General features: G+C 40.0%; 1 protein-coding gene across 2 annotated transcripts in view; it reads right to left on the reverse strand.

The window, feature by feature from the left end:
* AP1S3 (adaptor related protein complex 1 subunit sigma 3) overlaps positions 1 to 14,925 on the reverse strand; it is a 91,401-nt gene that overhangs the window by 5,153 nt on the left and 71,323 nt on the right. Inside the window, exon 5 of one of the 2 annotated variants that reach the window (XM_023222265.2) lies at positions 11,839 to 12,056. The exons of the other annotated variant lie outside the window; for it this stretch is intronic. Coding sequence (XP_023078033.2) covers positions 12,021 to 12,056 — 36 coding nt within the window. The 3' untranslated portion in view covers positions 11,839 to 12,020. Of the gene's footprint in view, positions 1 to 11,838; positions 12,057 to 14,925 lie in introns of those variants that run through there. 2 annotated transcript variants of the gene reach the window in all.

Genomic DNA, 14,925 nt, shown 5'->3' on the forward strand with positions numbered 1-14,925 from the left:
GGGAGGGAGGGAGGGAGGGAGGAAGGGAGGGAGGGAGGGAGGGAGGGAAAGAAGGAAGGAAGGGAAAAAGGAAGGAGGGAAGGAGGGAAAGAAGGAAGGGAGGGAAGAAGGAAGGAAGGAAGGACGGAAGGAAGGAAGAAAATAAGGAAAAGGGAAGGATGGAGGAAGGAAGGAAAGAAGGAAGGAAAAGGAAGGGAGGGAGGAAAGGAGGGAAACTGCTTTTCCTGTCCCTTATGAATAATGTATTAGCTGGCTCTAGTATACAATGTGCTTGGTAGTCAGTCATTCTCCTGGTAACTATCACTTTTAGCTACAGCTAAGCTTCTTCAAAGGTGTTTTTCCATTTTTCTTTACAGATATGCCTTCCTAGGCTTTATCTTCACATCACTTGCATTTACACAGATCTCACATGGTGTCTAAAGAGAAAGTCAACACCTTTTGTAGCAAAGGGCAAAAGGAAGGCTGAAGAGACAGAGAGCAATCAGCATGCCACTGCTTTCTACTTCATGACTTGGAAATAATAATAATCCAAAAGTTTTATAATCTTAAAAAGTGATCCCCTATCATCATCTTGCACTAAAATCATAATCCACATGACACATTTAAAAATACAAAAAGTGCACATATTTGGGTAGACTTGAGTCATATTTTTGAAAAGCCTATTCCTTCTTGTACAATCACATCAACAAGCCATCAGGTTCTTTTTCATCGTGCTGGCAAGACTTGGCAATGGGCTCCCCACCCAGATGAATAGCTTCAACATAAAAGCTTCGTGTATCATGCACATAAACGGTATTGAATGAAGGCTGGCTTGGAAATGTGGCAGTTTAACTTCTGCTTCCAAACCTCTTATTTTTATTTCACAAGAAAGAAAACATATCCTCATGGTGCCACTGCTAAGTGCTCAGTTTTAATTTTGATCATTTTATCACAAGAACAGCAGCAACCAAGTAATCACCATGTTCATCAACTTTCAGCAGTCACTGATACCTTACTGTGTGCCAGGCACTGGTATGGGTGGTAGGGACCCCGTAGTAGACAAAACAGAAAAGGTCCTGGACAGTAGAGTGTCACCTGTCACCTGAAGTTTTGGAATCCTATCATGCTTCAGAAGTACAATATTTTAACGTTATTTCTGGATTCAAGACAACATACAAGACAGTACAAACTCTCTTGATCAAAAATAAACTATTTGATGATATACTGTAGAAATGATCATACAACTTGCTGGATTCAAGAACTTCTTGTGATTATTCAAAACTCTTTGGCAGTATTAAGAGGAATATACCTTTTGGCTGGGCACGGTGGCTCATGCCTGTAATCCCAGCACTTTGGGAGGCTGACATGGGAGGACGGCTTAAGTTCAGGAGTTCGAGACCAGTCTTGGCAACATGAAAAAATAAACCTTGTTTGTTTTGTTTTGTTTTGTTTTTGAGATAGAATTTCGCTCTTGTTGCCCAGGCTGTGCAATGGTGAGATCTCTGACCACTCCAACCTCCAACTCCTGGGTTCAAGCGATTCTCCTGCCTTAGCCTCCCAAGTAGCTAGGATTACAGGCCTCTGCCACTACACCTAACTTTTTTGTATTTTTAGTAAAGACCATGCACCACATTGGCGAGGCTGCTCTCAAACTCCTGACCTCAGGTGGTCCACCCACCTCGGCCTCCCAAAGTGCTGGGATTACAGGCGTGAACCACTGCACTCAGCTGGAAAACAAACAAACAAATAAAACAAACCCTTCTTTACAAAAAATACAAAAATTAGCTGGGCCTGGTGGCATGCATTTGTAGTCCCAGCTCCAGAGGCAAAGGTGGGAGGATCACTTGAGCCTGGGAGGCAGAGGTTGCAGTGAGCCAAGATCATGCCACTGCCCCCTTGATGACAGAGTGAGACCCTGTCTCAAAAAGGATAAAAAAGAAAAATACAGCTTTTTAAAGGAGAGGTTTTAGATTCTAATCTAGTAGCTGTGAGAAATTGTGTCAATGTATATAAGATATCAATAGACCATTAGGAGACTCAGAAAAAGTTATTTCTCTAACACACATATGCGCACGCGCGCACACACACACACACACACACACACACACACACAGCCCTCCCACTCATCCTGGACTTTTTATGTCCAGGTAATTTATATTTAAATATCTGCAATATAACATTAAAAGTGATAAATTAAGTACCTTGTGAGGCATAGATTTAATTCAAAGGGATTTCAGAGAAGGGAGAAAGAATGGAATGAGAGAGGATTCAGGAAGACAGCAGTACTTGAGCTGGGTGTTAAAGAATCTGGATATAGGGAGATGGAGTGAACAACATTTAAGTAAAAGGAATGAACAGAACAAGCCACAACCAAGAAGAAATCCCATCTCTACTAAAAATACAAAAAGTAGCCGAGAGTGGTGGCACGTACCTGTAATCCCAGCTACTTGGGAGGCTGAGGCACAAGAAACATTTGAACCTGGGAGGCAGCGATTGCAGTGAGCCAAGATGACGCCACTGCACTCCAGCCTGGGCAACAGAGTAAGATTCGGTCAAAAACAGAAGAAAAGGAAGGAAGGAAGGAAGGAAGGAAGGAAGGAAGGAAGGAAGGAAGGAAGGAAGGAAGGAAGGAAGGAAGGAAGGAAGGGGAGAGAGAGAGACAGAGAGAGAGAGAGAGAGAGGAAAAGAAAAGAAAAGAGAAAATGCCCAGAACTAAGCTAGTATAGAAATCAGAGAAGTGGGTAGGTGCAGTGGTGCAGGCTGTTGGAAATAGCAGTGCAAGCCTCCAGCCCCAGCTGATTCTTGCCACAAAGAAGTGCAGGCTCAATATTGCTAGCTCTTACGGTTTTCCAAGAAAAACAAAAGACTATTTGTGTGTGAAATAACATGATTGATTCAATTTTTTATATAGTGACAGACAAACAAAATTTGTATGCAGGTGCAGGGTAACCTGTGGGACCCAATTTGTGCCTCTACAAAACTGACATGATGTGTGAATGGCAGCATCACAATCTTTCTACTTCTACATTTTGGTGTGTATGTTTTAGAAGCCTGCTTTCCCAATCATGCTTATTATCTACCTTTTTCCAGGTAGTCGCTTGTGTTAGCTCTAAAGGGTGCTTTATTTGTGCACTTCCTGTAAATAAACTTGATTTCACATATCCTGATCCTGCTGATGGTAGCGCACAGATTTTTGTGCATTGGGTCAGGCTCAATGCTGTAACACCCCCAGTGCAGTGGCATAACACAATAACACATAACACAATAAAGGTTGACTTCTGTTGCATATATTAGTCCAGTTTGGCTGTCCTAGTTGGTTATCGTTCCTGACAGCCTTTTGACAGATTCCTCCCACCTCATGGCTCTGCCTTCTCTGGGTCCTGGAGTCTTTTTGTTTAGCTGTAAACAAAGAATAGAGGTCTCATATGGGAGATTTTTATAAGCCAGACCTGCAGTGGGTATGGGTTACTTCAACCCACATTCCACTGGCCATAATTCCACCATGAATAAACCAATCTTCAAGAGAGGCTGCAAATTCAATACCAGCAAAAAATGTATTCTTCCTCTGTTCTCTCCTTTCCTTCTGAAACATATGAGAAATCCCTCCTCCAAAATTCGACAATGCAAACTTTTTATTTATTTATTTATTTATTTTGAGATGGAGTCTCACTCTGTCACCCAGGCTGGTGTGCAGTGGCACCACCTTGGCTCACTGCAACCTCCACCTCCCTGGTTCAAGCAATTCTCCTGCCTCAGCCTCTCAAGTGGCTGGGACTACAGGTGTGAGCCACTACGCTTGGCTAGTAGAGACGGGGTTTTGCCATGTTGGCCAGGCTGGTCTCAAACTCCTGACCTAGATGATTTCCGCCTGCCTCAGCCTCCCAAAGTGCTGGGATTACAGGCATGAACCACCACTCCCAACCAATACAAATTTGAAATTCCCCTTTTATTTCAGGAGTGGTTCTTTCTACTCTTATAATGACATCTTTCATTTAGAGAACACTCAATATTCTTCACTTGTATCATTTAAAAGGCTGAAGAGCATGATTGAATGTCATTAGGACTGTATTTCATACCAGACTCATCAAATATTCTCATGGGGTAACACCTTTGATGAAGACAAAGTTTAATGAAACAAATGACTAGCACTGGGACTTGATCAAAACATAAATGTCACAGCAATGATTTTTCTTCCCTCTTCTATCTATCGAGTGAATTAGGCCACTCTATGATCACATCTGATTCTAACATTCCATCCATTCCAAAGAGCAAGTCCAAGAGCCTCGCCAGTGGCACAGCCAGGACCAGCATGAAGGTCCTCAGTTCCTGCTCCACTTTGACTCTCTAAACACAAATATGATACTCGGTCAGATGGTTGAGAACATCACAACCAGTGTACTATGGCCCACTTGTTTGCTCTGAGAGACTGATAGTTGAAAATTTGTACAGAGATTTAAAAAAATCAAATCATTATTTTTATTGATCCAAAAGTTCACCAGGGTTGAAATAATATTTAAATAGTATTTGGATGGCTGTCTCAGAAAAATTCCTAAATTCAGTAATTATGTATTTTGGCTCAAAATATTTTGAATATAAAAGGCTTTAATAGCTGGGCAAGGTGGCTCATGCCTGTAATCCCAGAACTTTTTGGGAGGCTGAGACAGGAGGCTTACTTAAGCCCAGAAATTTGAGACCAGCCTGGGCAACATAGTGAGACCCTTTCTCTGCAATCGTTTTTTGTAAATTAGCCGAGTGTGGTGGCACACACCTGCAGCCCCAGCTACTCAGGAAGCTGAGGTGAGAGGATTGCTTGAGCCCAGGAGGTCCAGGTTGCACTGCACTGCTATCGTGCTGCTGCACTCCAGCCTGGGCGACAGAGTGAGACCCCATTTCAAAAAAATTTAAAAAAAAGCAAGCACTGGCAGAGAGCAGAGAGGACTTGAATAAAATTCTCTGCACGTGAAGCACTTTCTAAAATTATCAGTTGGTTTAATTTTATTAATACTCCATGATTTATTATTCTTGAGGGTATTTGTATGTAAAAGATTTAAATTTTCTTCCAAATTAATTTGCTCTGTGCTCTTATATTTTTAATAAATGTTCAACTAATAAAGTATATACAAATTGTTTTATTATTGCTATTATCATGAGATCAGGTGTTTCAAGCAGAATCCGTAATTGATTTTATTCATTTTTTTTCTATTGATGTGCCTTGTTTTATTCATTTATTTATCCATCGTTTTGGTTTTGGCTTTGAATATTATAATTAGTCATAGTCTAATGCTTAATAAAATCTCATTAAAAAGTTGTTTCCAGAAATAAAAAGATGCTCATTTCTAAAAAGAGAAAAACATAATTAAATCAATTCATTATAGAGGACAGATTATCTGAAATATATTTAATCCTACATAAGTAAAGATACTTATATTTTTATACTTTTTTAAGTTTATTTTATTAAATGATAATTAATATTTCAATGTTTTCCATTTTAACTGCCTTCATTTTCAAAATTACATTTTTATTGCACTTTAATTTTTCCATTTATTTTGCATACTAAAAAATGCAAATGACCTAAATTATTTTTTGAACTTAATTTCTGACTACAAACGTGTGTAACTTCCTTAGTTCTTTATTCTTTTCTTTTTTTTTTTTTTTAAGACAAGTCTCGCTCTGTCGCCTAGGCTGGAGTGCAGTGGCCGGATCTCAGCTCACTGCAAGCTCCACCTCCCGGGTTTAGGCCATTCTCCTCCCAAGTAGCTGGGACTACAGGCGCCCGCCACCTCGCCCGGCTAGTTTTTTGTATTTTTTAGTAGAGACAGGGTTTCACCGTGTTAGCCCAGATGGTCTCGATCTCCTGACCTCGTGATCCGCCCGTCTCGGCCTCCCAAAGTGCTGGGATTACAGGCTTGAGCCACCACGCCTGGCCTATTCTTAGCATTTCTATAGTCCTACGTTTTACAGATATGTTTCCACCACAATAAAAACATTTTATTTAAACTGGAGGCTTCTCAAATTCAACAGATCTCCCCACAAAAAAATAATAGTTTAAAAAAGTTTAAGTCACTACTGATGCAGTATGAGGACTATCTCACATGTGGAACCAAGTTATTTGTAATTCTCCTTTTTATTTATTTACTTATTTACTTATTTACTTATTTATTTATTTATTTATTTATTTATTTATTTATTTAGATGGAGTTTTGCTCTTGTTGTCCAGGCTGGAGTACAATGGCATGATCTTGGCTCACTGCAACCTCTGCCTCCAGGCTCAAGCAATTCTCTTGCCTTAGCCTCCCAAGTAGCTGGGATTACAGGTGCCCACCACCACATCTGGCTGATTTGTGTGTGTGTGTGTGTGTGTTTTTAGTATAGACAGGGTTTCACCACGTTGGCCAGGCTGGTCTCGAACTCCTGACCTTGTGATCCACCTGCCTCAGCCTCCCAAAGTGTTGGGATTACAGGCATGAGCCACCATGCCCAGCCCATAATTATTCCCTTTCTTCAGCCTAAATGTCTTCTTCTCTTCAAAATGTTATCAAGTAAAGTAATAGTATCAAGTAAATTATACTGGCATCTTTCTACTAAGCAATCATTTTACACACACGATTAAATAAAAGTTTAAACAAGGGCAAGTATAATATAAGAAACAAAGTTTCCTAGAAGTCATAGCAGGCTGGGTGTGGTGACTGACACCTGTATCCCAGCACTTTGGGAGGCTCAGGTAGGAGGATTACTTGAGCCCAGGAGTTCAAGACCAGCCTGGGCAACATAATAACTCATCTCTATTTTTTAATTTTTTAAAAAATGTTATAACAATATCAAGTATACCTCATAAAAATGGTTATGAAGTCAGCTAACAATAGCAAAAGCCCATGTAACTCACGCAATTGCAGAACTGCTCATTTTACCAATCTGTGTGGAAACTCTCAACATTTTCCAAAGGAAAGAGAAAAAGTGCCACTTTTGAACAATATTATCACTGGATAGACAACATGCCAAAGACATTAAAATAATTCTACTCCAGAATGGTTAAGCTGTAAATAAATCATCTCAGGTTAATCGACCCTTGTTAGTTAATAACTGTGAAACCCTGAAGAGAAATGCTTAAAACATTGTTTATTCTGTAAAGCTGCAAAACAAACTAGTAAGCAAAATAATAAATGAATGCTTTAAATAAGTTAAATGTAATGGAAACACTGCATAAATTATGTGATAGCACAGATGCAAGGAAAAGATGCTGAGATTCAGTTAATGTGTGAGCTTATTGATGAAGAACTTATCGAAAGTTCTTGTGTAGGACTGAATTCCACATTAAATGGTTCTATCAGAAGGTGAGTCTAATAAAGCCTGAGAAGGTCAGGCATGGTGGCTCATGCCTGTAATCCCAATACTTTGGCAGGCCAAGGCAGGAGGATCGCTTGAGCCCAGGAGTTCGAGATCAGCCTGGGAACTCAGGGAGAACGTCCGCCTCCCCCAGCTTCTCGAAAAAAAGTTTAAAAATTAGCTAGGCATGGCAGTGCATGCCTTTAGTCCCAGCTGTTTGGGAGACTGTGGTGAGAGGATCCCTTAAACCCAGGAGTTCAAGGATGCAGTGAGCCATGATCATGCCACTGCTCGCCAGCCTGGTCAACAGAGCCAGACCTTGACTGAAAAAAAAAAAAGGCAGCTGTAGATGTTACAGACCTTTCTGTTTTTAGCAATATGTGACAAAACATATTATTGCTGCTTAATACCAAAGTACACGGTCTACCGGTAAACTTTTGTCAAGAGTTAAAATAAGAATTGAAAAGAAAATTAATTGTCTTCCTTTGCAGATTATTTTGGAGAATATTTATTGGCTTGCCTTACTCATATTCCCCACTATCTGAATGAACTTAATCAAAAATTTTCAGGGACCATTGTGAATAAGTACATTATCAGGTAAAATTTACCAGTAAAATGTATTGACTACAACTTAGAAAGGTGAAATTAAACACAGTTCACCAATGATGTTTCATAGGTATTATAATATGAATTCTAAAGAAGACACTGGCTGGGTACAGTGGCTCACGCTTGTAATCCCAGCATTTTGGGAGGCCAATGTAGGCAGATCATTTGAGGCCAGGAGTTCAAGACCAGTATGGCCAACATGGTGAAACTCCATCTGTACTAAAAATACAAAAATTAGCCAGGCATGTGGCACACACCTGTAATCCCAGCTACTCGGGAGGCTGAGACACAAGAATCGCTTGAACCCAGGGGCGGAGGTTGCAGTGAGCCGAGATCACGCCACTGTACTCCAGCCTGGGCAACAGAGTGAGACTCTGTCTCAAAAAAGATTAGAACAATACATTTGACCAAAGCTTTATCATTATTTTAGGAGGTTTGATATGGAAAAAACAGTTTGAATCAAAAATCCATTTGCTTTATCACAAGAACTGTCAACTTTACATTTGTTAATGAAAGAAAAGGAGCTGTCACTAGATTTAAAAAATGATCACCTCATTAATTACATGTAAAGAAATCAGATTACCAAAATGTAGGTGAATGATGAGAAAAGTCAGTAGGAACAAAAGCAGGAAACACTCTTCCCCCATTCGCTACCACTTACATTTGAAGTCGCTTCTTGTTGATAGGTACCAAGAAAATAAAGAGGTCGCATTAAAGAGACACCACCAGGAATTATGAGTAGCAATGTCAAACAGAAATCTGACTTTAAAAAAGTGTATTCATGAAAACACACCAAGTTCCTCATTAAAAAATGTTAAAACATTTTATTTTGAAAGTTTTATAGAAATTTAACATTTATTGTCTTTCCTTTCCCTTGGTAGTTTTATGGTAATTATATAATATAGAGAAAACACAATGACTATTTTAGCCTTGGCCCATATAAGATGTCCCTAAAATCCCTCAAATTTACCCCACTGTGCCATATAAATATGTTTACTTTCTTTCATTCTTTTTTTTTTTTTTTTTTTTTTTTTTGAGACAGTCTCACTCTGTCACCTGGGCTGGAGTGCAGTGGCACGATCTCAGCTCACTGCAACCTCTGCCTCCCGGGTTCAAGCGATTCTCCTGCTTCAGCCTCCTGAGTAGCTGGGACTACAAGCGTGCGTCACCACATTTGGCTAATTTTTGAATTTTTAGTAGAGACAGGATTTCACAATGTTGGCCAGGCTGGTTGCAAACTCCTGACCTCAGGTGATCTGCTGCCTTGACCTCCCAAAGTGCTGGGATTACAGGCATGAGCCACCTCGCCTGGACGAGACACATTTACTTTCTACGTTAGACACCAATATGAAGTCTGAGAAGCCCTGTCCATAGCTAGAGTGTCTAATATGGAATTATCCAGAACATGTGTAGTATATTTGAGTGAGGTTCAAGATATACCTTTATCCAAATATGGTGACAAATCTCAAAAGAACTGGAAAAACTGTGATGGATTTACATGAGGTCCATCTTTACAAAATTGTGTTGAAAAATAAAGAATTCGGCCAGGGGCAGTGGCTCATGCCTGTAATCCCAGCACCCTGGAAGGCCAAGGCGGAGCGGATCACCTAAGGTCGCGGTTCAAGACCAGCCTGATCAACATGGAGAAATCCCAACTCTACTAAAAATACAACATTAGCTGGGTGTGGTGGTGCATGCCTATAATACCAGCTACTCGGGAGGCTGAGGCAGGAGAATCGTTTGAACTCAGGGGACGGAGGCTGCAGTGACCTGAGATTACACCATTGCACTCTGGCCTGGGCAAAAAGAAGCGAAACTCTGTCTAAAAAAAAGAAAAGAAAAGAAAAGAAAGAATTCTACCACATTAAAAAGTTAAACCACAAAACTGAAGGTAAGCTAAAGTAAACAGAGTGATCAATCATACATGATAAACTTCAAGCTGATGCCATAATTGTAATTACATGGTAACTTGAAGAAATATTGGATAGTAAAAGCCCAATGATTACATTACATGCTAATCTGAGTTATTCGCTTTGAATAATGGTTATATTGAGGAATTGGTGAATTTTTCCCTTTGTTCTCCTGCTTGCTTTGCTGTTTTCCCTAAATATGTGTACTGAGATGAACTAAAGAGAATATTTTTCCATCAGGTTCTCTAAAAATCTACCAGATGGGATCTCCCAAAGAATCCAATAGGAAACATACTCTTCTAGGAAATCACTGGAGGTCTCAAACCACTCTAATATGAATGATACCAGACCTCAAAGCTAACATTGAAAATGCATAGGTAAAACATCAAATAGCAGGCAGCAAGACAGAATACTACAAGCTTTTACTTTTTCTTTTTCTTTTCTTTTTTGAGACAGAGTCTTGCTCTGTTGCCCACCCTGGAGTGCACTGGTGTGATCTTGGCTCACTGCAACCTCTGCCTCCTGGGTTCAAGCCATTCTCCTGCCTCAGCACCCCAAGTAGCTGGGATTACAGGCACCTGCCACCACACCCAGCTAATTATTTTGTTTGTTTGTTTGAGACAAAGTCTCGCTCTGTCGCCCAGGCTGGAGTGCAGTGGCGCGATCTCAGCTCACTGCAACCTTTGCCTCCCAGGTTCAAGCGATTCTCCTGCCTCAGCCTCCCGAGTAGCTGGGACTACAGGCATGCACCATCACACCCGGCTAATTTTTGTATTTTTAGTAGAGATAGGGTTTCACCCTGTTGGCCAGGATAGTCTCGATCTCTTGACCTCGTGATCTGCCTACCTCTGCCTCCCAAAGTGCTGGGATTACAGGCGTGAGCCACCACGCCCGGCCTAATTTTTGTATTTATAGTAGAGATGGGGTTTCATCATATTGGCCAGGCTGCTCTCGAACTCCTGACCTCAAGTGATCCACCTGCCTCGGCCTCCCAAAGTGCTGGGATTACAGGTGTGAGCCACTGCACCCAGCATACAAGCTATTTCCCTATAATATGTTAGATCACTGTTAGTACCTGGTTATATACAGAATTTTCATTCCAGGAAGCACAAATGTGATATATTTATGGTAATAATGGTCAGCAGCAAATCTTTTCCTTGGGGAGGAAAGGGTGAGAAAAGAAAAAAGGAGGAAAAGAATCGAGCATATAGGCCATGATAATCTTAAATGCTCTAAGTAAGCCATGTAATAAGTCTTCAAATGCATTAGAGATATATTAAAACATATTTGAAATGACATTTCCAGCATCTAAGAGTGCTTGGAACATGAATTTTAAAAAATAGTAGCAATAATTATTATTGCTATTGTTATTCATTCTTATACTATTTTAGAATAATAAAGGAAGTCATAGATGCTGTGTCTCTAGGTCTCTATAAACCTTAATAAATATAGAGTTTGTAGAAAACCTTATTGGAATGTCCCTTATATTCAGTTAAAAGATAAATTAAAACCTCATTCAAGATAGCAGCTTCTAAGGCATCAAAAACACTTATTAAGTTCTATACTCTTTGGTTATTTTCCTAATCCCAATTCTGAAAAAAAAACATGAATTCAGCACATTAAAAGCAGACACTTTGTATGTGAATTGCAGTTACAGTACTATTAAATGTATGAAAAATGTCTAGCATTACATATAAACTCTGCACTATTAACATAATTCTGAATTATTATACAAGTTAAAAAACTAAACACTTAGAAAATGTATTAATGACATCATATATACTTTACATTCAAAATCATGGATTATTCCAATATCGTTTTCAACCTGTCAGTAGAGGATCAAATGCAAAACCAAAAATTGCATCTAATTTATCTAAACTAGCTTAAAAATATAACATGGAGTTAAAACATTACAAATATTGTAGGTTGGATTAGGTGGTAGTTACTGGAAACATTTAGAGCTACAAGTACTCTACACAGTATAATACAGACACATATTTTTTTCTTTGTTTTTTTTTTAAACAATACAGACACACAGTAATTATAAATATGTTAAACAACTTTAACTTTGTTAGTTAACAAAGAATCCCTTAAATTATTTTTGGCATGGTGCCTGAGGCTCCATCAAAAAACCGGATGCGAGGCGTTGCTTATTTACAGCTTCATAACATGTAGTGCTGGAGTCTTCAAGTAGATTTCCAGTTAAAATGTAGGCTTATTCATGTATTCTTCCATTGTCTGAAAGCGAACAATAAATTAGAACAATTTTCCCTTTAAGTCACATCCTTCCTCAGACTGTGAAATCTTCTGCATTCTTTCATTTATTTGCCATTGTTGAAAACAAGTTGTCAAAAGGATACATGGACATAAAATCTTTGCATTCTAATCAAAGTTTGAGTATAATTTGTATACATATCCATATGGAGCTGGAATTAAGTAACTTTCAACTGAGAAAAAGTTAAGCTTGATCATAAAGGGAATGTCTGACAAGAGAAATGCTCGACCAGTGTGGTGTTCGTGCCTGTAATATCAGCGCTTTGGGAGGCTGATGTGGGCAGATCACCTGAGGTCAGCCTGGCCAACATGACAAAACCCCATCTCTACAAAAAATACAAAAATTAGCCAAGTGTGGTGGCATGCACCTGTATTCCCAGCTACTCGGAAAGCCGAGGCAGGCAAATTGCTTGAAGCGGGTGGCGGAGGTTGAAGTGAGCCAAGATTGTGCCCCTCCACTCCAGCCTGGGTGATAGTGAGACTCCGTCTCAAAAAAAAAAAAGAGAGAGAGAGAGAGAGAGAGAGAGAGAAATGCTAAAGCAAAGTTGCCAAGATATCACTGTTGACTTAAGATAAACATGCTTGCTAAAATGATCAGGAGGACCACATCCAGGTACCTGTATTAGAGAATTCTGAATTATATCTGTATAACATATGTATCATTACCGATATTGTGCAGAGCATCTTTATTATGCATATTGTCAAGACAAAAAAGACAAACAGACCAAAATTCTTAAGAATTTCTTTACTTCTCTACCAAGTTCACAGGAAAAAATATATAATTTCTGCCATATGTTTTCAAAGGCTTCCTCCCAAAGTATACAAATTATGTTTCTTTTTACCTTTTTAGAGGTACATGTGCAGGTTTGTTATATATAGGTAAATGTGTGTCATGGGGATTTGTTATACGGATGATTTCGTCGTCCAGGTATTAAGCGTAGTACCCACTAGTTATTTTTCTGCTCCTCTCCTTCCTCCCAGCCTCCACCCTCTGAAAGGCTCCAGTGTGTGTTGTTCTCTTCTATGTGTCCATGTGTTCTCACCATTTAGCTCCCACTTTTAAGTGAGAACATGAAGCATTTGTTTTTCTGTCCCTGCACTAGTTTGCTCAGAATAATGGCCTTCAGCTCCCTCCATGTCCCTGCAAAGGACGTGATCTCATTCTTTTCATACTGCCCATCAGTTACCAAGTTTGCTAACATGCCCCAAAGCCATAATATTTTTTTTCAGCATTCAAAAAAAAAAAAAATGTTTGAACAGACTCACAATTACAGGTAGAGTTCAAAGTTAACAGTGATGTTGCCGGTCCTATACCATGCAAGACAGATGGACTTTCTCTTGCCTGCTCTCCAACTTTGAACATATATATTTGTGTCACACCAGGGCCCCAGGTTGAATCGGTAAGAAAGCTCAAGAGGACAAAAAGTCAACCTGCCTCTTTCATTTGAGTTACCATCTGCTCATTTAGCAATCCAAGTTCAACTCACTCTTAAGTTTAAACCCCAGGGTATATGAATCATATGAACCTGCCGGGAAATACGCGGACTGACATGGGCTGAAGAGACCAAGGCTAGTGGCTGAGCAAGATTGCTCAGGAGATACCAGGGCTAGAAATCTGCCCTTACCTTCAAAGGAGGTTTTCTAACTGGTTTTCACCAGCTCTATCTAGAATCCCAGAGTTCCTCTGCCGAAAAATACTTGTGTTCAGTCATCCACATTTGCTCAACAAAGCTCTCACCTCCTAAGTGGGCATTGGCCGAGACAGTCCCGTACCCCTCTACAGATGCTGCCCGTGGGATCTTGTAACTTAGCAAAGGGATCATACAGGCCATTGGGCCATGCTGGTTTTGTGGAATCCAGAGTTTACACCATTTACATGGGAATATAAAGTTACAAATACAAAATCAGGTATAAAGTGTACTTAGAATGAGAAAAGAAATGACCACAGATTATGAATTCTGAGGATGACAAATATCACAAAATAAAAAACAGTTGCATGCTATTTTCATTAACTAATTGTTTGACACTCCTCTATCATATATTATATTGTATGGTTATGTACTTTTTGCAGTTAAAATATCTTACTTTTGCAGAGTTGACAAAAACCCATGACCAGATGGGGGCATTGCTAGGCCCTGCCTGCAGCCTGGAGAGGGGCCTGGAGATGACACTTTCCTGTCTTTGTGGTTCAGTGGCCTCTAGTCATTGGCACTACTCACATCACCAGATGACTCAGTCTGCTAAACACCACACTGGCTGCCCTGTCTGAGCCCAGCCAGGCTATTACTCAAGCTATGTAAACAAATAAGGTAAAAGTTGGTATTTTCTTGAGCTTGCCACTTTAAAGGTTTGGGGCAAACTTTTAGAGCTGGCAGAATCTTGGTTGCCCTTACCTTTGCAAGACAGGAGCTGGAGTCTGTATCTTGGGGCCTCTTCTGGATACATCTAGCTCTGTGGTGTTTCTTATGCATATAGCACACTGCATGTTACGACTTCCTACTGCATTGTGGTTTGGCTTAGCTGTTAACATGGTTTACGCTTTTAAGGTTGACAGTGTTGGGGTGCATCTACCAGTTTCGCATGCATCCACACAAGGGCACATGGTATCCTGTTGCTCGTGAGATACAATCTGGCCCTTCCCTTCTTTTTTCCAAGACTCACCCAGGCTGGAGTGCAGTGGTGTGATTACTGCTCACTGCAGCCTCAACCCTTCAGGCTCAAGTGATCCTTTCACCTTAGCCTTCCAAGTAGCTGGAATTACAGATGCACACCACTACACCTGGCTAATTTTATTACTTTTTGTAGAGACCAGGTTCTCACTATGTTGCCTGGG

Source organism: Piliocolobus tephrosceles, chromosome 11 (genome assembly GCF_002776525.5).
Source record: "Piliocolobus tephrosceles isolate RC106 chromosome 11, ASM277652v3, whole genome shotgun sequence".
NCBI lineage: Eukaryota > Metazoa > Chordata > Mammalia > Primates > Cercopithecidae > Piliocolobus > Piliocolobus tephrosceles.